The sequence below is a fragment of the Oscarella lobularis genome, chromosome 2 (genome assembly GCF_947507565.1).
Source record: "Oscarella lobularis chromosome 2, ooOscLobu1.1, whole genome shotgun sequence".
In the NCBI taxonomy this organism is placed as follows: Eukaryota; Metazoa; Porifera; class Homoscleromorpha; order Homosclerophorida; family Oscarellidae; genus Oscarella; species Oscarella lobularis.
The window spans coordinates 1,479,942-1,500,527 of NC_089176.1; the positions used below are offsets into that span (position 1 = coordinate 1,479,942).

General features: G+C 47.3%; 1 protein-coding gene across 3 annotated transcripts; it reads right to left on the bottom strand.

Moving 5' to 3' along the window:
- Positions 1 to 12: 12 nt before the first annotated feature.
- Positions 13 to 20,077, bottom strand: LOC136183585 (E3 ubiquitin-protein ligase RNF213-like). Of its 3 annotated transcripts, none has more exons than XM_065970283.1 (54): positions 19,907 to 20,077; positions 19,716 to 19,781; positions 19,609 to 19,668; positions 19,411 to 19,539; positions 19,213 to 19,356; positions 18,971 to 19,162; positions 18,707 to 18,922; positions 18,603 to 18,654; positions 18,416 to 18,549; positions 17,650 to 18,361; positions 17,449 to 17,598; positions 17,163 to 17,398; positions 16,800 to 17,110; positions 16,486 to 16,745; positions 16,213 to 16,434; positions 15,962 to 16,154; positions 15,846 to 15,904; positions 15,469 to 15,793; positions 15,316 to 15,414; positions 15,151 to 15,261; positions 14,898 to 15,096; positions 14,538 to 14,846; positions 13,899 to 14,476; positions 13,682 to 13,844; positions 9,069 to 13,625; positions 8,502 to 8,763; positions 6,078 to 8,437; positions 5,854 to 6,023; positions 5,567 to 5,803; positions 5,320 to 5,507; positions 5,167 to 5,269; positions 5,015 to 5,118; positions 4,780 to 4,962; positions 4,462 to 4,719; positions 4,270 to 4,402; positions 3,846 to 4,217; positions 3,662 to 3,784; positions 3,485 to 3,604; positions 3,168 to 3,422; positions 3,026 to 3,110; positions 2,933 to 2,967; positions 2,786 to 2,883; positions 2,587 to 2,734; positions 2,344 to 2,530; positions 2,188 to 2,282; positions 2,076 to 2,133; positions 1,837 to 2,021; positions 1,641 to 1,779; positions 1,323 to 1,590; positions 1,067 to 1,274; positions 947 to 1,015; positions 610 to 897; positions 378 to 553; positions 13 to 322 (listed from the first exon to the last, which is right to left on the bottom strand). In XM_065970283.1, exons 1-54 carry the CDS (start codon positions 20,040 to 20,042, stop codon positions 184 to 186), a joined length of 16,659 nt encoding a protein of 5,552 aa, XP_065826355.1. In that variant the 5' UTR covers positions 20,043 to 20,077; the 3' UTR covers positions 13 to 183. The 3 variants fall into 3 exon arrangements, with proteins under 3 accessions (XP_065826355.1, XP_065826354.1, XP_065826353.1); XM_065970282.1 differs by having other exon boundaries at positions 18,971 to 19,159; positions 19,600 to 19,668; XM_065970281.1 differs by having other exon boundaries at positions 19,600 to 19,668.
- Between the last annotated feature and the right edge of the window lie 509 nt (positions 20,078 to 20,586).

Below are 20,586 nucleotides of genomic sequence, written 5' to 3' on the forward strand. Positions count from 1 at the left end.
ACTAGTAGAAATCAAACCATCACTCGTACTCAAAATGGGAAAGGTACCACAAAAAAAGGAAGCAAATAATTCAAGGTTTTGCGCGGACAACAGCAACTAGAATGATTCATAAAAAAAGATAATGACAACAACAGCAGCGAAGTATCTAGTACGAAAATAACAGCTACAGCAAGCCTTCATATCTTACTGTCGTTCCAGGCTAGCCTGGAGTTCAACAGCAGCGCTCCAACACTGCATCAAATGACGCAATTGTACGTCGTCGGGAATGTCGCGTAGACCCTTCAACTTTGAATAGCACCATTCTTCCAAGGCATCACAAAGACTGCAAAAATCATGCAACATTTACTTGACGCTATTTCCTCCCGTAATTAACTTACGAATACTCTTCCAAGCCCTGGGTCTCGATCTTGTTTTTCACTTCAAGCCAGGCCAACTGGACCAGGTCGTTCATGAAAGAGTCTAGATCGATCCTCCGTAGAGAATCCACAAGACGACGTTTTAAATCGAGATCCATGTCTTCCTTATACGCATCAGGAAAATCCTCGAAAGGATCCTACACAGAAACGGTGAAACTGTGCACGCAGCACCCACGACTAAGTATATTATTACTCGGTGACTCAGAACGAGCCTTTTCCCTTTCTCCACCATCAGGAGTCGCCACAACGACAGGGTGTGCTTCAAGCGGCAATACTGGCGCGCCTTCGCGCTGACGAGTCCACGCTCTTCCGGCATTTTCAGAGTTTTGTGAAGGTAATCGTGCACGAGGCATTCACCGTCGCCGCCCGTCGAACCGATGAAGCCGATAAGCACGTCAAGTACGGACAACACGCCGTACACCTGAGTCAAATCTCGCACTTCGTTAATTATCTGTCTCGAGACAGCGATAGACAGTTTTTCCTACGGAAAATTCACAGCAACGAGGTCTGAACAGATTAGCTAATTCTACCTGTGGTATCTTCTGTTCTATTCGACCAAATAATGCTTCGGCGTGTTGACTGAAAATGAATTGATGAGGCTAAACAAGTCTTTATTTGAGCCAGGCAATGATACAAAACAGAATCCGTACCTTGAACAATACGTGAGGTTTTCCAGTTAGAAACCGATCAATCAACTGGCGTTCAAGTGCAGCAAAGTCGTACGTCACGTCGCTTCCTTTTCCCACTTCCAACGAATAGTTGCAGTGAGCCAGCACCAGTGGAAAGAAATCTCGTTCGAAGTCGTACGATATCAGCTGAGCACGAGTGATCTCACTCATAGGGATTATCGGAATTTCCCTACAGCAGACAACAATTAGCGTACACATAGGAAAAACCAAACCGTACCCTTCTAGTCCAACGAGATTCCTGAAACGAGGAACGAATTCATTGTGTACGCAATTGATCAGATAATCCACCAACGACATAGCGCAGCGGCCTTTTCCCGTAGTCGTCGGCAGGAGAAATGCAATAGGAGTGGTTGCGGTGACTTGCCCTAATTTCTCTTCCTCGTTTTTCGGTTTGAGACGGCCATGGGTGAGAATTTCGTGTCCCAAATGTGCCCAAACGCGTTGAAAGACTCCAATTAGAGGAGCATACTCTTGCCTTTCGCGATCTGAAACTCAGCAGAATATAGGATTCTCCAAACGTTAGCAAGCATCGTACCTTGAAGACTACGAAGAAAGTCGGTCACAGAAAAGGTAGCAGCTTCGTGCAGTGCAAGCCGTCGATGGAACTTCTCCAACAGCATGCGCTGTAACTGTAGAATTTGAGGCAGGAATTGAAGAAACCGAAGGTTCCGCTCCTAGAGGAAAACCAGAATAAACCAGTCTATAAGCAAATAAAGCTAGTGAGCTATTACCTCTCTCAAGAATTCTCTAAGAATTCTGGGCTTCTTGTCAACGGGTTTGCCTTCAAATTGGCGATCTAACGTTGTCGTCAAGTGCTCGACGGTGACCTGTGCACGATATCGCCAAAGCGAAGCAGGGGACTGCGCACCTGGCGGCGCCTCGATTTCGTACAACCAACGCATCAGGGGATTATTGCCTAGGAACAATATCATTAATTCATTATTGTCTATTTCAGATCATGGCAACGAACCGACTCTTTCGTCGTTTACAACACTGTTCAGCCAACCTCTAAAACTTCTTCCCGTCTCCTGGGAACAGGAACGCTATAGGTAGTAAGTCTATGCAACGGTAATGTCTCAAACCTGCAATGTTGGTTCAATACAGCGACGAGCAAAGTCGGCTTCCCAGCCCTGCCTTTCTTCTTTAGATGACAAAGTGCCATCTCCAACGACAGCAGCTGGAGAACAAATTAAATCACATATACAGATCTCCTTCACCCCTACCAAGACGCTACTTACCATGTCGTTCTTGGGACACAAGAGTGTTCAAAAACCAGTGAAGAACGACGCTGGCATCGTCTGGCGTGTTACCAATTGCCTTAGCGAACGCTCCCACGTCCTTTTCGAAATGATTCCAGAAGAACTGAGGCAACTGATCGACGGCCACGCCCGGCTTGACTATCTGAGCAATGGCGTGCGACAATTGCTGAATAAAAACACACGACAGATCAAAAGATAGTCGCTCCAAAAATTCATTCATACCATATCACACGACCCCCACATCAATGACGCATGCATAAGAACGCGAATGAGTGCGCAGCATGCCGACGATAGACCTCGCTCCGGGGCAACGTTGTCCGATCGCGCATCCGCTTGACCGAGAATGTGACCGGTCTCAGTTATATCGTTTCTGCGCAGTTAAAGTTAAAGTTAAAGTTAAAGCGAAAAGTCGTGAACGTACTCCCGGAGTCTTTTAACGTTTTGGTTCTGTAATTGATAGTTGAGACCGCCAATCGCAGCTCCGCAAAAACATTTTCCAACTGTAACTGCGCCTCCGCACTAATATGATATTTTTAGACAATAGAAAAGACTTTGGAAATGCTCTCACGTTATCAATGAAATAGGGATGCCCATTAGGGCATTCTAAACAGTTAGAAAACTAGCGATGCGTGATGATCAATTTTATAAGATCAGAGTGTACCGTGCCAAGTTGTTCCGACATCTCCGCGAGCGGTTCCCCTCACTGCCGCAAAATTGTCCTCCGGCATCGTTGGCATATAAGATCTCTATATTATCAAAAAGTGCACCCGATAAGTCTAAATATTTAGACGATGTGTCTTTACCGCAAGCCTAGCGGGATCCTTCATCATGTAGCGAAACGGTCTCAGGAGGGGATCTTCTGCTGCCGCTTCAATTGCAAGACGCACGTGGAAAGCTACAGCTGCCGCTGCTCGCGTCTGCATGCTCTGTCCGGGAGCTACCAAAACCGGAAGATTGCAGTTTGCCAGCGAATTGGTGAAAAGCTGATATCCAATTTCTCGAGCCCACGGAGGAAAGTTTGGCGAAGTACGGCAATAGTCTTGCAAGAGATCTTGCATCTAAACATACGTAGAAATAAACGCATACGAGGAACGATAGGAAGGCGGAAGTCGGTGTTGACCTTTCCAGTAACGTGTCGCTTGCGATCTGCGTACGCTCGTCGCATAGTTACTTCGCGATACAAAGCCAGAAGAAGTAACGCTGCCCTGCAATTTTCCTTCACGTTTTCACAAGCAAGAGTCTAAAAGCACATTCACAAATTCACAAATCGTTTCAGACGCAGTATATGTATACGTACGTTCGCTGCTGCATTGATAGGATCTCGAGATTCGGTAAGAATTGCACGCGCCACTCCTTCACGAACGCCTTTGTACGTATCACCAATCACAACTAAGTAGTCTGGAATGACCTCTTCATCATTCTAAAGCACCAGACGTTCGAGTAGAAATACAACGCTTTGTTATACGGCGCTGTGTACTTACTCGAGTGTGCTGAAGCACGAGCTCATCTAGCCATCTCAATTCGTAGACGTTCTGTAGCTTTCTGAGTACGTCAGCCCCTCTTCGTTTCACCAGCTGTTTCAGAAGAAAAAGTAGAATCTGTGGGTCGTATGGAGGAGCGCATAGTTGACGAGCACAGTCGAGACCGGCAGCTGCGGCATGCGAAGATTGTTCAGCCGTATCCACGAGATGCAATATCACATCAGCGATCACGCACAAGCCGAAGCGAGCAGAGGCGACGGCTTGAAGATAAGGAACGCTATGTTGATCCGCCCGCAGGTTCTGCACTGCAAAGTGTAATCGATCAACAAAGACGGCGCCCTGAGCCTGAGTTGCTGTTCGAGTAATAGAATCCTATAGACGAATGTTCGTTGGTGGAATTAAAAAAAGTAATTGGGTGAAATACCTCGAAACACTGCACAAAAATAACCGCGAGCTCCTCTTCCGATCGCTGGGAAACGACGCCGTGAGTGTGCTCCATGACTGCTCTACGCGTGTGTTCAAAGTATTCCTGAACGTAGTTCATTGCTTCTTGAGTGCTGAGAAAAAGCGAACAGTTTCAACAAATAGAAACATAAAACTTTAATTAATTTCGAACGTGTATCGAAGTAAGAGCTGCAAGAGAAATGATCGAACGGTAGGAGTTGCGTCGATGGCATCGGAAGTGAAAGGCGAGAAGGCTCTGGTTGTCGCGGCTTCACCCGTACGTTTTCGGGTAATCAAGTGCATGAGAAGCTGAACTAGATCCCGTTGTGGCGGCGTTCGAGCGTGCTCGTTGAAACTGTACACAGCTACGAGTTCCATGAAGAAGGCTGTGCAACAGCTCTTGAATTTAACGAAACCGGACGTTTTTTGGCTATAAATTGAAATAGAAGCCAAGGATAGGCGAGAGATCATTAATGCGGACGTCACTAACTTTAGCTTCTCTGAAGGACGAAAATCGAACTGCTGTGGTACGACGTCTCTGCAAGTGGGACAAGTTCGACGCTCTTCGGTGATCCAGTCACGAGTGCACTGAAGGCAGAAGATGTGACGGCACGGTAGTTCAACTGGCTCTTTCCACATGTTTTCGCACACAACGCATTCGACACCGTTTGGACTAGAAAAAACGCTCAATGTCAGGTGTGCTGTGAAATCGACGACTACAGTACCCGAATAGTTTTCCCGAGCAGTCCTGACCAGTTTCGTTCAAAAATCGAAGAATCAACTGCATCGTCTCAAGAGTACCAAAATTGGGATTGTGAGTTTCAAAACACTGTGAGTAAACGTAGTCGAGAACAAAAAATTCTGGGCGTGACTTTACCTTCCATAAATTCTCCCCAGCACCGACAGCAAAACTGCTTCTTCCTATCACCTTTGTGTGTTCGAAGTAGAGACGAACGGCGGATATTTTTGTCCAAATAGATCTAAAACAAACGGTAAATTACAAAGGGGCTTATCTGATTTTTTACTATACCGAGCCTCCCCACAGAGTGCTGTTCGCATTGAAAAGCCTTCAACGGGCAAAGCGAGCCACGCCTCGACGCAGGGTCTCGCTTCCTGAACGCGATGTAACCAGGCCAGTCTCGATTTCTCAAAAGACAACTCGTTTGGCTTTGGCTGAAGATTTTCCAGAAAGATGGTAAACGCAACCGTATCCAAAGTCTGCAAACGAATGAGATATGTTAACAATTAGGAGAAATGGTGTTATCATCAACCCTAACCATTTCATCTCCTGCTCTTGAGCCAAGCTGCTCATAAACAGCTGGGAAAACAGTCTTATCCAAGACTGTAAGTTCGGAGTAACGATTAAGACGAAGCTTGACGGCTTCGTAGGCAGCATGAATAGTCGGAATTGTAAGAAGGCGGACAGGAGGAGCATCTTCCATTGTCAGAACGTCTTGCTCTGTAGATGTCTGCGTCATCTCGTTGAATCCGCTCAGAATGGCGTTGAAAACGAGCTAGAAATACAAAAATAATTAAAAAAGGCACGTCGAAAAATTTACGTTACTTCAAAGTCCTCTGCTCCCTTTGGATTGTGAACCATATGAACAAAATCGTGCAAGTAAAGTTTGGCCATTTCTTCTTCGCTTTTCACCGAAACACTTCGGAGTATTTTTGCCATAGAAGAGCCGTCAAACAGTCTCTGCAGAGCGTCGGCAAGGCGACCTCGTTCTCGATCTGAAAGTGAAACTGAATTATTCTTCACAAGTATCCAATCCTGACTACACTTACCTGCAAGAAGTCTCGCTTCCTCTATCATTCCATCGACTTCGTCTTTGATCAATCTCGAAAACGGAAAGTTCGCCTGGAAGACGTGATCGTGATGTCCGGATCCTTTGACTAGAACGCGGTGTCTCGGCTCTTGCTGGGTGGGCGAAAGGAACTCTTCGTAACGCAACGGAGTCAACTGGAAGCTCGCAAAGAGTTTCAACCAAAGTTCGCCAATCCAATGAGAGACTCCGTGAGCTGTTTCCTGCAACAAAAGCAGATTCGAATCGACGTCAACGAACGCAATTAGTTCGGCAAGAATGGGCGTGACGACATTGACGATTTTAAGCCAAAGCGAATGACGAAAAGTGCCGCCCGCTTGAATGCTATTCTGACTTAGAGCCTCGTTTTTCACCCACTCGCGAGCGTTCTCCTCGCCAGCTCGTTCCTCTCTCTCGATAAGAAGCTTGATTACTCTTCTCTTCAGCTCGACATAGAAGCCTCGAACGCCAGTGAGCGACGTCTCGTCTTCGGGTATGAGACGGAGAAGAAGAGTAAGACGCATGTTGGCTGCTTCGAGCGCTGATCCGGCGGGGTCGTCCAAGCGACTAGTCGCTGCGTGCACGCAGGAACGGAAAAGAACTGCGGCACTTAGAATAGATTCTTCGTTTGCTGGCAAACGGGCTCTTGGCGAAGGTGCAGCAGCTTCCTCGACTTCCATATCTTCAACGCTTAACGCCGACGTCTCTTGATCAATGTCAGTCATTTCTACGTTCGACGTTTCATGACGAACCAATTGGGGCCCCGTCTCGACGTCTCCCAGCAACGTGCTCAATTTTCGACCCACTAGAGACGTTATAGAAAGCTGCTTGGCTTGATGAGCAGGTCGCAAGTCGTCGATGTGAACCTCGGACCAAGCGCCGCCCTGAAATCCAACGAAGCAGCCACCGGCAACGCGAGGCAAGTGAATTATGAAGACGATGTGTCTCGCCACGGGCTTCAGGCCGTCCTCTTCGCGCTTGCTGAAGGCATTTTCTCGACACTCCTGCACCAGATATCGAGCACAGGCGACCAGTTCTCCGTTGACGTCGCCCGATTCGCACAGAACCAGTAGCACACCGTTCAAGTCGTTCGCCTGGGAGTAGAACGCCGAGACGCGCGAACAGAACTGCTCCTCCGTATCGAACTGCTGCAACGAGATACATGTCGTGGACAGTTTTATGCACATTTCCACCTCCAGAACGTTCTCATTTGATAGAAGTCTCGAATGAGTCGTAACCTGAATTAACTGACTTCCTCTTTCCCTTTCCAGCTGGTAGCAAAGGTAGTCGGCCAAGCTGGAATGACTCTGCTCCTTGAAATAGATGTCCCACCAGTCGGACGCTTCATTGCGAAGGCGGGACACTTGCAAACGGGCGACGGCGTCCGGTGCGGCACACTCCATCAGAGTGCGAAGCGATTCGTTCAACAGCGTATCGTCCAAATCGTCGTCTTTGCCCAAATACATTTCGTTTCGTTCGCGCTGCTGCTCGGCAAGACGACGGCAGACGCGTAGAACGATTGTCGCGGCGGCGTCCGGATGATAACCGACGAATGCGTCGCCTGGCCTGAACGGAACTCTTTTTCGTTCTTCCCGAAAACCGAACTGCTCCACTTCAGAAAAGTCTTTCACCCACTGATCGATGGCTTCGACGATTCGCTGCTGTTGATGAGTCAGAATAGACGACATTGCGAGGAAGTGCTTTTCCATGCGATTAATCAAAGGAATTGGGAAGTCCTTGTAGACGGCTTCTCGATCAGCAATCAAAATGAGACGAAATTTCCGATGAACTTGACATTTGACGCGATGGCTTCCCAACCCCAAGTCGACGAAGCGCTGACCACCGTGATAGACGTAGTACTGATTCAATGCGTCGTACAGGCTTTCGTACAATTTGTCGAGATTGAGGAGAACGACCGTACGCCCCGTAGCCATGCACACTTTCACGCGATTGATGTTGCGGCAAATCTGAGTGTACTCTTGATCCTTCGAGAAGCTGCTCCCGAAAATGATTACGGGATCCTCGTCGCCGACGAGAAATCGCTGACGAACGATTGTCAATGCCGCGTAGTTTTCCGTCAGTAAAAGAAGATAACGGCTTTCTTCCGAGTCTTGCTGCCCGGCTTTGCTCAGATTGGCTCGTATTAGACCTGCAGGACTGCTGTCGAGCTTTAGCTTGTCAGCCGCGCTGTTGGAGTCGACTTGCAGATGATTGAAAAAGATCGTCTCTGGATTGACTTTGGAGTCCAATCCGCCAAAATTGCGTCGAATTGCGTGAAGTAGCTGACCGCTGCGAGGAGGCGATTCCGTAATTTTGCAAAAGGAAAATATCATCTTTACGAGGCTGTAGAAGAACAACGTTATCAATGTTAGAAGAAATTCATTTCAATTACACTACACGTACATACCTGTAAAAGTCTCGCAAGCCAAAGAACTCTCGTTCTCTATCCCGACTGTTGTAAATTTCCAAGTAAGCTTTCGCCATTCCGGGGATGAACGGTTCTAGTAGAAACTGCGTCGCTTCGTCTGTGCTGCAAATTCCGCGAGCGCTGACAACTAACTCTGCGTCAGTAGGCACTTCCCGTTGGACGAGAATTCCACGATTCATTTTCGCCGGATCAAGAGCCCAGTTGGAGATGCCAACAAAAGCAACACGATTAGATGCTTTGCCTAAAACAATAAAAAGCATATGAGACGCTTTCTGAAAATTGCATTGAAAACGTTGAAGGTTCGACAGAGACTTATCATATGTAACTAGGTCGCGACGTATTTAGACGAGAGATGCGCAAACTTAGTGACGGCAGTTAGTACGCTGGGTCAGCAAAATAAATAAAGGCGTTGTGCACTGGTGCGCTGTGCGGTCAAACTAACTACCTAACCGGGGTGAGTGCATGGGAGCGGAAATCGTTTCTTCCAGGTGCCTAAATCTCTTTTCAACGGTACTCTATATCAAGGAACTGCGGAGGTGGTAATACCTTCTTCGCCGTCATTATCCGCTCCTGCTGTTCCGTCGTCAAGGAGAGGATGGAGAGCCTTCAGAGGAAGACGAGGCGAATCTTCTGCCAATCCGACTTCGTCTAACACGACACAAGCGACGAATCGCTCCAAGTCGTTTTCCTTTTGCATTCTTTGACATTGGCTGAATGTGCTGATAATTCCATCAGCCGTCGAAAGAGGACTGCACTGATACGACACCATGTGAGCTTGTTTCAACTTCTTGTACAGTTCGCTGTTCGAAAGATCGCCCCTCATTGCATTCTTCACGACGTCTTTTGCCAGAGATTTCGAGCTTCCAGGTTTTCCGACGAGAAAAAGAGGAATTCGCAAATCGATGCATACGACCATCATAAAAACGTTTTCTTTGAGAGCGTGGTTACGACCAATTTTCGGCGGTAGTTCTAATTCGTCCAGAAAGACCGCCTGACAGAAGTCTATCTCTTGTCTCATCTGGGCAGCCCCGGGCAGTGCGCAAGGAGCTCTAAAATGCCGACTGACGGCACTTCGGAATTGCTTTCGTTCCTGAAGCCTGGCCTGATAGCTTACGCCAAGCGCAAGAACGAGAGAACGCGTGAGAGGATCCAAAGGCGCAACGGCACCGCTCTTTGCTTTTCGCTCGTCGTACTTCCTTCTCATGAAAGGATCGAGGACTTCGTTTAGCTTGTAAAACCACACCATAACCATCATGGCTCGCTCGACGTCTCGCAAGCTTACGAAACTGCACTCGTCTTCGCGATCTCGCATGTAAGATTGGGACGCGGCAAGAACGGCCGTAGCAACGTCAATAAGACCAGGCGCGTTGGGAAGCGATCCACTGTTAACGTGTCTCGAAACGATTTGACGAATGTAAAGTCTCTCTGCCACCGGATTTAGCTGACCAAAGTCCCAGACAAGTGCTTTCATGCTCTCTGGAAGCGGATGAACTCGATAAACCAACTGCCGCAGAGGGATGTCGCCAAGGCGATCCTCCGTATCGCCAGTGCGCACGTGGTAACCCAGCCCAGCGGACTCCAACTTCTTAATCATTTCGTCCGTATGCTTCCTGTAGGGATTGCACGCAGCAATGACGTGGAGATCGGAGCCGAGACCGCGAATCGGATGACCGTTGACGTGCCTGTCGCACATAATTTCCTTTATCAAGCCGACGGCGTCCGTCGTATTGGCCTCGTCAAAGAAGAGCACTGTTTTAACGCCAATCTGAGCGTTTGCTTCCGCGCGAAACTCTGCCATTCGAACCGTTCGAATAATGTCATTTCGATTTATTCCACCGTGGACTTTCATCAGGAACATGTTCTGGGCGCCAGTGCTCTGCGCCTGCAGCGAGCACATGTATCGTATAAGACGCGTTTTTCCGCAACCGGTTTCGCCCATGACGACTACTGGAATGCCGCAGCGAAATCGCATGTGAATGGCGAGAATTTTGATCACGTTATCGGACGTGAGCTCGTAGCTAGGATCTGGATCTCCCTGGCAAGGAAGTCCCATTACATTGCACAGAGCAGCGATTTTCCTTTCTTTCGGCCACTCTTCGTAGTTTTCTTGCAGTCGAAACCCTTGAGTGTAAAGAGCCGTACTGAGGTCTCGAGACATGATCTGTTCGTCGAGCACGGCCGCCGTTAGAGGATTAATCAAGTTGCCGTCTCGCGTGATTTGCAAACCGATGGGCGTCATCGCGTGTCGATCCTCGTTGAAGAACAGATAGGGATGCGGACTGTGTTCCCATCTGCGACGAAGTTGGTACTGCTGCAAATTGCCGGCGGCTTCCATTCTGGTCAAATCGGCGCTCAGCGACGGAGTGGAGAAGTCTCGCGACATTCTAATTACTAATTTCATGACAAAATTTTTGAATCCTGGTAAGTCGTCGCCGTAGGCATCGGGATTGCAAAAATCGCTTTGCTCGCAGTCGCGGAGCTGATTGCTCAAAAAGTTGATGAAGTGACGGAGTATCGCCCAGGACGGACTCGGCACGCCGCAATGAGTCAGAAGAGTCTCTAAGCATACTGGGGGCGTTCCTTCGGTCGTCCCAGGTCTGAACTTAAACGGATCGAGATTCTCGCCATTGATAAATCGCACGAGATACTGAAATGCGCGCTGAAAATTCGAATTCCCGAATTCTCTTCCATCCAAAGACGGATCCTCGATCGTGGGATTTTTGCGTTGTTGAAGTAGCTCCAGCGCTTCTTTAGGCGATCCACGTGGAATTGCAGGAAGAAAGTATTCAAACGGTATGTGCCTCTGACCTTCTTTGGTTAAAGCTTTCTTGATCACGGTGTTGTGATCTTCGGACCACGTACATTCGAGAACGTACATGTCGGTCAGTCGTCGACGCCAAATTCGCCCTCTGGAATCGGTTATCTGACCGAGAACCAAGAGATTGAAAAGAAATTCTTCGAGACCGTTCCGAACGGACGGAGATACGTCTAAATGAATTAGTCTTGACAGCGCTTGTTCAGGATGAGGAAAGGCAGGCTCCAGTGTCTCCAGTATATCATCACTGTCGACAGACAATTCCTGAAGAGGAATAATGACTTTCGTCAGCGGATCGCCGCCTCTCGCCACGAAACTTCTAGCCTGCTTATTGTTTGGGATATCAACGAGTTTTTCGCTCATGCGACCGATAAATAGTGATTTTCCGACGCCGGCGCGAGTCGAATAAACGACGCGAACGCAACACTGCTCGTGATCCAATTCCTGCGCGGCGGGCGTCCACATCGTTCCCATCACGGTCCGCAATTTTAACCCAGCCGGTCCGCTTTGAAATTGAGATTTCAAATACGACTGCACTTCTTGTGGCGACGGGCAGGGCAACGGCAATTTCCTCTGCTGATCCAGGGCCGATATCATGTACGACTTGTCCTCGTTCTCCGCGGAGCAAATCACGACCAAGCGATAGCTTTCGCCACGCTGACCGGAGAGACCTTGGCTAAGCTTGTAAAGCTCATCGACTGCTTCTCGGCTCACTTCGTAACTCAGGCGATCGGCGCCGGCTAAGCAGAACACACGACTCTGACTCGGATCTTTGATGGCTCGTCTCCAAAACAGGGAAACCGCTTCAAACGTCGTGGCTGACGAACAGAGAAGAACCTCTTCGGCTGATGGAAGAGGAAGGCGTCGGTCTGACATGTAGAGTCGCAAAACTGCGGGAATCAATTCGGCTTGAGGTACGACTATCAAATTCGGATAGCCGATTTCTAGTTGATCTGTTGGAAACGATCGCGACGGCGGAAGAGGTGCATTTTGAGACAAGTTCTGTAAGAATTCTCCAAGCGTTTCGAGGGACAAGTACTCTGGATTGTCCATGTTGAAAACCGGAATATCGCGATCGGCTTCAGGAACAGATTGTGTTGGCACACTCCATCCACCCGACCCTTCCATGTCCGTTGGTCCGGCGCTTCCGAATCCGAAATCAAGAACGTTTCTCTGCTGCAGTCCAAAGTCCTGAAATCCTAGACTTCCGCCGCCCAGCCCTAGACCTTCTCCAGCAGGAAATTCGCGGCCAAAGCCGAACAGATCAGTGCTAACGCTTCCTCCTCCTCCACCAAATAAACTACGGTCGATGCCCGCTGCGCGAGGCGCCTGTCGTCGCGATGGCCTTGAACACGCTCTTCCCATTGCTACGCTTACGTCGTTAGCATTGATGTTTGGCTTGATGCACTCGAGTAGTCCGTACACAAAGTTGGGCAATTCGATTTCTCTGTCCAGAGCAAGACGACCGAGGTTCTTTTCAAGCAACAGAAGCTGAGATGTTGTGTAGTAGTTTAGATAATAGAAGTCTGAACGGACTACTGACATCTTTTCTTTCCATTCTTTGAGATCGGAATTCATTTCCTCTTCAAATGCACTCATTTCTTTTAAAAGTCGCTCCAATGCTGCTGACGCGTTCAAGTCATTTTTTTCTTCACTTTGCTTTAAGGGCGAAACGCAGTCGAACACCTTCGTCCAGGCCAAGTACTTGACGTGGCCAGCTCTGCAAAGAGCTACCAAGTTCAGGGCAAGTCGAGTGATTTTGTCCAACGTGTTTACAAACACATTAACTTCACTCTGACGTTCACTTCCGTGACCGGATATGAGAATGAGCTTGCTCTGAAGATCCTGTAAGTCGCCGAGACTGAACGTCTTCCTTCCGCCACTCTCTTCGTTCGGTAACGGCTTTATTTTCAAAGATATGCAATTCTTCACGTCTCCTGAAGTACCGCCGACTGTGTACTGGCCTCGCGAGTTGATAATTTCAACTTGAGAAAAGGACGAGACTTCCACGGAGCCGAGAGACTCTTTCATAATTTTGAAATCGCGGAGGTACTTTTGGGTGTCGCGCCACTTCTGCGGAATCTGCTGGTCGCCCGCAAGTTTGTCAAATACGGATTTGCAAGCTTTCAAAAACTGATTCAGATCTACGTCTTCTTTGAAGTCGAATAGGAGAGGAGAGAATCCAGCGCAAGCGGCCCTTAGGTGCGCCACTTTGAACGCTTCGAAGTCGCCTTCGGCACTCGACCTGGTGCCTGCCAACTCAACGAAGGTCTCAAGTTCCTTCCACTCTGCACGAAAAAGAGTCCAAATGAGCACCAAATGTCCTCTAAAAACGGCTTTCTACCTTTGATCTCTTCTCTAACCCACTTTATTAGAGGACCACACTCAGCAAACTGATGCAGACATTGAATTTGTTTCGTAGTCATGTCAGCGAGAAATTGTCCAGCAGATACTACTTCGCGAGTCATCGATGACAAAGGCCGTTGATGAAAATCTTCATCGGAGTCCTACACAGGAAATATAACGCTAACGTACAAGACTAACCGTCTCTCTCTCTATACCTGACTAGCGATTTCAACGACAGCAGGAAAGGAGTTGGAAACGTTAAGTTCATCGCACACACGGATTACCGCTCTGGCTGCGTTGACAGCCTTGCTTAGGGTGTTATACAGACATATCTGATCGACTCGTTCTGTCACCCATTTTGTGTTGATCGATCTTTCCATCAGCCGCAATTCGGTTTCAAGCTTTTTACGGTCTCCAGAAAATCTACCGAATAACGTCTTCACTTCGTGTAAACTGATGTCGCCCTTCTTGACTCTTCCGCACATCATTTCCCACACCGTAAACACCGGTTCTATGACTTGCTGTACCAACTCGTCCAAATTCATAGGCAGTGCAGCGGCAGCGTCGTCTTTTCCTCGCTCCTCGTTTACCTGATCTCCTCTATCACGCCAAAGCTGTTGAAAAATGAGACTAGGCTGAAGTCTGTTCAATGGCTTGATGTACTGCCCAACTTCCTGAGGAAGGGCAAAATAAACGACGGCAATGCTACCATCGTCGCTTCGCCTAGCGAGAGAAGAGATGGGCCTGTCAGATACGTCTTTACTTGAATGGTCTCTTATGTCCCCCAGAGCAACTAAAGACAAAAACACCACGATGAAATACGAGCAAACAAGCGAAATGACTGCTGCACTTACTTTTCCCCAATGCTAAACACACATTCACAAAATTTAAAACCAGTTTCCTTTCCTCAGTGAAATGCTGTAACTCTTCTTCACGCTGCGTCAAAGCCACAGCAACCTTGTTTTTAAATGAACTAGCAGCCTGCTCTTTTTCATCAAGCAGCTGACATAAACTCAAGAAACAATCCTGATTTTTCCGAATGAGATTGAAGTCAGCAACGGAAACTTGAGCATCCAACACGCCAGCAGCAAAATTGCTAACGACATTTTTCGCCCGATCGAGATTTTGACGAACGTCTGACGTGCTTTCAGGAAAAAATTCAGCTAAAAAAGCAACCGGTTATGCAAGAATAAATTAGGACGACGTTTGGCTACCAGAACAGCGCAAATAGTGTCCCCAAAGAGGCCAGCTGACTAGGCTAGAAAGCCAAGTTCTGTTTGGGGCTTCAGCAGCTGGCAAGTTCCAGAAAAGTAGTTCTCGCAGGAGTCCAATAGAATGCGTCGATGCTGCACCGAAATTGCTTCTAGCGGTCGCTGAAAGACTTCTGAAGGCCGCTTGAGGGTCGCTTCGTGCCTAATTACCAGATTTGCCACGCCAAAACTATACAAAGTCTTAAAATCTATTTACCGTATTTCTTAAAGCTGCTTCAGACACTTGAAAGAAGCATTCGGTTACGACGGAGTGAACCTTAGCATCTTGCAATAAGCTAAACGCTTGCAACAATATACGGCTGTTGATCTGTAAATGAGAGCATCGGTGAGCATAAAGCCAGTGAACAAAAAACTACTCAACATTTTTTAGTTTTTCTTTTAGCTTATGAGAAAGGAAGTTGCCCCAACACTTGGCCATGTCCGGCGTCAACAGGTCAGCAATAAGCATATCACTCCATACCTATAGAAAACAACAAATTGCACGGAGTACAAAAGCAAAGCCGCGTAAACTTGCTTGAATGTCACGACGCAACGCGTCGGCAGAGTAGCTTGAAGAGTGGTGCCGTAAGAGCCAGCTTACCACTTCACCGGCAGCACCGCGCAGCGTCTCCTCTCGGGAAACCGCCGATGATTTGCTTCTAGTCACAGAGTCTTGAGCAGCAGGATGCTCGGTGGCTTCTGTTCTCTCCAAAACGTTAAGATGACTGAAAATCAGGTCAACACCTCTGCGAATAATGTCTTTTTTTCCTTTTAAAAGACGGTGGCACATTTTATGCAGTAACTCAACACTGGCTTGAAGGCCAGTAGAGGTGAAGTATAAATCTTTTGAAACAGATTCTCTAAAGATAACGTTAGTCAACTAAAGAAACATTTTCATACTGAAAATCGTACTCCGTCGTCCTCTGAAGCCTAAAAATTACGGGGTCGATCACACTTCGAAATAAAGACGCCTGCCAAAAGACAATCTGCTGTCACAACTGCTTAGACAATCATGAAGCGCATCTCACCGAAGAGTCGCTGTTGACGTCGATTACTTGCTTTTCTATCTTCTTTAAAATAGCAATAATAGTTTCGTAGCCAAATTCAGAGCATTCATTCCACAGTTTCAAATCTTCAAATCGCGACGTAAACATGACTACGTGTAGTAGTAACGGATCGAGCAAAAACAGAGGCATCAGCGCTTCTTTCGCAACTAGTAGTCTACAGCAAACCCTCTTATTCATTAGGAAATTAATAAAGCAGAAAATCATTTTCAAACCTCAATTTGTCGGCTCTCGGTTTGTAACGACGAATTGAATCGCTCAGCAAACCGAGGCCCCACCATTCGTCTTTCTTCCAGTCAAGCTGCTGTGTTCGCACAAAGGGTTTAGCGAGATCGTCCAGAAAATGATACAAAGGCACGGCGAATGCCCAGTGATGACTGGGCTGGCTCGTGTCGGTCACTTTATCGCAAACGTTACAAATAGCATCCAGGACCGATCTAAAAAGACGCGAATAAATTCCTTTTCAAAACACTCCTTAACAAATTGACCTGATGTAAGGGAAATTTTGTTTAACAACTTTCAGACACTCACACGTGCGATTATCAAAATCAGCTGGTAGCGAAAAAGCGGAAGAGAGCACATGAAAATCCTGAAGATCCAATCCACGAGATAAGACATTCAATTTGAAGATTTTCACGACAATAGCGATTGCAATTGCTGAAACTAGTCTCTCTAGCGCCTTTCTTGCGTCTGAGGGTTTCGCTTTGCCCAATTCTTGTATTTTAGGTTTAAGAACACTGGCGAGGATCTTTACAAAAGATTAGGTGATAAAACGGCGCAACACTAGACTGAAAATGCTTACCTTAGAGACATCTAACCCGTCTAAATGCCAGGGAAACGGCTGTGAACCCTCGACGTTTTCTTGAACAAGAGGAAATTTAAGCTGATGAACAACTTCTGAGAGATCAGTAAGAGCCTCGTCAGCAAGCATGGTGATCAACTTTATATCCGAGACATCAGCGCAATAAAACCCCGTCCACTTTGGCAACAGCTGCCGTATGGCCACTTCTCGACTGTCAACGTGACGCGAATTGGACCCAACAATTGCTTGCCAAATTTTTCCTCCCGTGCCCGGTGCTCTGCGAATAAGGTCATCGTATTTAACGTAATACCCTAAAGAAATATGATATAGACAATGCTCTTCAGCCGTCAGGTGTGTCCATGCCTTTGTCACAGCCACGAAAAGAATTTGGCAACAAGAGAATGCGATTAACAATACCTCCGTGACGACCTTTTTTCAAGAACTCGTATTCAACTTCGCCTTCCGGGTTAGGACCATTGTTCTTTTTTTTCCCTTTTTTCCTCCCAATCGCGTATTTGTATGGAATTGCTTGATGAGTGTGCATGGTTGGGAGAACAAAATTTCCGGAGAGCTGCAGTAGCGTTACGTTTTCTGCCGTTCTGAAGAACAAGAGTGCAGTGTAATGCAAAAAGAAAATTTTCATTCTTACATTTCTCGAGTAATGGTCATCGTAATAGTATTCCACTCCCAATTTCCAAGTTCAGCAATGCCAAACCGTATGAACACTTCTTGACCTTTCTTCAAATTCCACTCGGGATGAAGTAGTGCATTAAACGTCACTACAACGCCAGGTGCTGACCTAAAGTAAAAATTTTTGAACATGCTACAAACACACACGTAAACAGCTCACTGTTTGATCCGTAAATCGGCTTCATTACCAACACTTGGGTCTTCGAAAGCGTTTTGAAACTCTTCGCCACTGTCTTCATCGTTGCTGCTGTCTAAATCCTTTTCCTTGCTCAGACTAGTTTTTTCTGCGGATGTGTCCCCCTTAGAAAGTTCCTTCTGAGCAGGGTTTGCTGAACCAGTGCGAACTTCTGCCTCTTCTGAGTGTGTTCCTTCTGGCTGCTTCTGAGGTTCGATTCTTCTATGAACAGGACTCTGAGGAGCGTCAACAGGAGAATCACCAGGAGCATCAACAGGCGTCCCGTCCGACAAGTATTGATCTTTAGGGGGACGACGAATTTGAAAAGCATGAGCCTGGCTGCCGCGTTCTTTTCCCGCAGCATTTTCCTGTAAGCATTGACGTTCCAACCCACTGCCATCCGAATTTCGGCCGTCGTCAGCATTGCTCTTCGGTGGGCCAATACCTGAGCTCACGACGTCTCCTACTTTATTCCCGTCCTCTTCAGCGGCCAGTTCTTTAAGAGTTTTAGTGCTTTGGACAGGCGGCGGGGTGTCTGAAGCGGAATTCTTGTCGGCGACATCACCATCTGACCTTGAGCGTTGAACATCTGGAGTCGGAGCGTTGACGTTAAGTTTCTCAACAGATGATTCGGAAAGAGGCGTTTGAAGAGACTGCTTTGAGCGGAGAGGTTCTTCCCTATCAGTCAAATATTCGCCTAGATAGATATTCGAGGTAAGGCAGCTATCCCTTTCTCTCTACGTCTACGTACGAGCATCAGATTGAAAAAGAGCGGCTTTAGGAAATAAACCCTCTTTCCCATCAGCCATCCCCTTGCAAATTCCTTCTGAATATTCTTTTAGTATTGTAACCGAGGTCCCTTTGCTAAAAGAAAGCTCGCCTTCCCTACAAAGACAATTAATTACAGGGGCATATATTTGGAAACAGATAAAACGAACTTTTGCCCCTTGAATGAACTTGACGCTGAAAATACGCTCGGGCCCGTGTTCTCTGCAAACAATAACCTACAGGAAATGATCAAGCCAAGGGCTCAACAGCAAACCTGATTCTGAAGCCGGAGAACTCGCCGGGGCGGCCGGATTCAGTTTGCTTAATATCTTTCGCTTAAAGCCTAGCTTGAGTTTCATGGCAGTCAAGTCTTCTTCTTTGATTAGAGATAGAGACTCCATATCGTCAAAGCCTTCATCAATGAACGTGTCGTAGTATTGGATGCATCCTGCGCTGTCAATCCATTGTTTAACTTCAAGCTTGGCATCCTCTATTAGCAGGAATCCCAGCACGGCAATGAAACATGCTCAAGCCTTACCCTGCTGCAAACTACGCCGTTGACTTGAGAATCTGTTCAAAATTTTACGCCTGTGACCTCTTCGAACTCCCAGCTCTTCCAAGTCACACTCTGTTATGACCGCTACTACTTCTAAATCATCAAATCCTTCTTCAATAAATTTATTGTAGTACTGCATGAGGCCCAACTCCTCAAACCATTTCTTAAAATCTTCTAAAGCGAGAATGCCAATTTTGCAAAGAATATACAGCATAATATCATACCACTATGCTCCCCTGAAGTCCCTGCATCAGCATCAGAAACTTTCGCAATTTTGGAAGCAGACAATCCTTCTTCGGCCGATTTTTTGCGCTTTGAAGACGCCTCTGTCTTTTCTTGTGACGATTCTTCACGTGAAGGCTCCTCTTCTGCAACGAAAGCAGGGTAAAAGTCCTCGCATAGACATCTAAACGATACTATACCGCGATTTTCCCCAACTCCCTCTTCTTTATAAGAGCGCGAGAGGTCCCCTTCAGGTGATTGTTTGGTGAGAGACCGTTTCTCCGCGGAGTTCTCTGTCATTTGACCCGATGAATCTGTGATCGAAGACTCTACGCAACGAAAACAAAATTCAAAGACGCGCAGACTTCGAAAATTACTAAGTAGCATACGCATATCACCGCATAAATTTTCTTCTTGAGAACATTCCACAGGAGTCTGATGGGGCGTCGCTCCACCGTCTAGGAGATATCTATACACGGAAGCCTCAAAAGCTAGAGACGCGCACCGAGGACTTCAGCACATGATTGTTGCGCCGCGCCGCTATCCGAGCTGCCGCTAGAAGCCTGTAGCCCTGTTTCCGCCCCCGAAAAAGAGAACGACGCCATTAGCGTGGGATCGGAGACGGAAAAGTGTCAGTTCGCGTTGAAGCTACGCTGCGTGCATGCATCCTATTTCTTCCTACTTGCGTCTTCTAACCTGTTTCGGTTGGTGCTTCCGTTGAAGTCGTTGTGGAATCGTCGTTCTTTTCTGGGACGGATCCCTTTCGTATTTTTGATTCGCTTTCGTCGGCCTCCATCTTTCGCTGTCTTTTACGCAGTCCACTACGTCTCATGCCCGCAGAGGGCTCGCAGTCGCTTCGGACGTAAGCATCGGACTACGGCTGTCCCGGATAACCTTGAACGTTGGTCATCACGTGCAAGTAAACCTGGAAGAAAGAGCGTTACTCACTCGAAAACAACAAGTCAATAAATGAAGCTGGCTAAGCCAAGAGACACATTGGGAATTGTGAAGCGCTCCATTACAACGCAGAAGACTGCTACTTATGAACAATATCCACATACCTGCAATTAGGTCCAGAAAGGAGGAGTTTTTTGGGCTTTAGACTCGTCTGGCAAAGGATATGGCTCAAGGTCGTCGTCTTCGTCGTCGCTAAAGTTCGGGATAGACAAAGCATACTACCACGGATTCTAGAGAGATTCTCTAGAATCCGTGCTACAGTAGAACCCCGATTATCCGGACCCCGATTATCCGAACTTTCGATTATCCGAACCCCGAATTTCTAAGTCACATGACCGAAATTGGGCGTGCCGACAGAAAAAACTTTGTGTTACCAGCTTAAATAACCGCCACAACGGCGTACAGCGCACCGTAGCTCT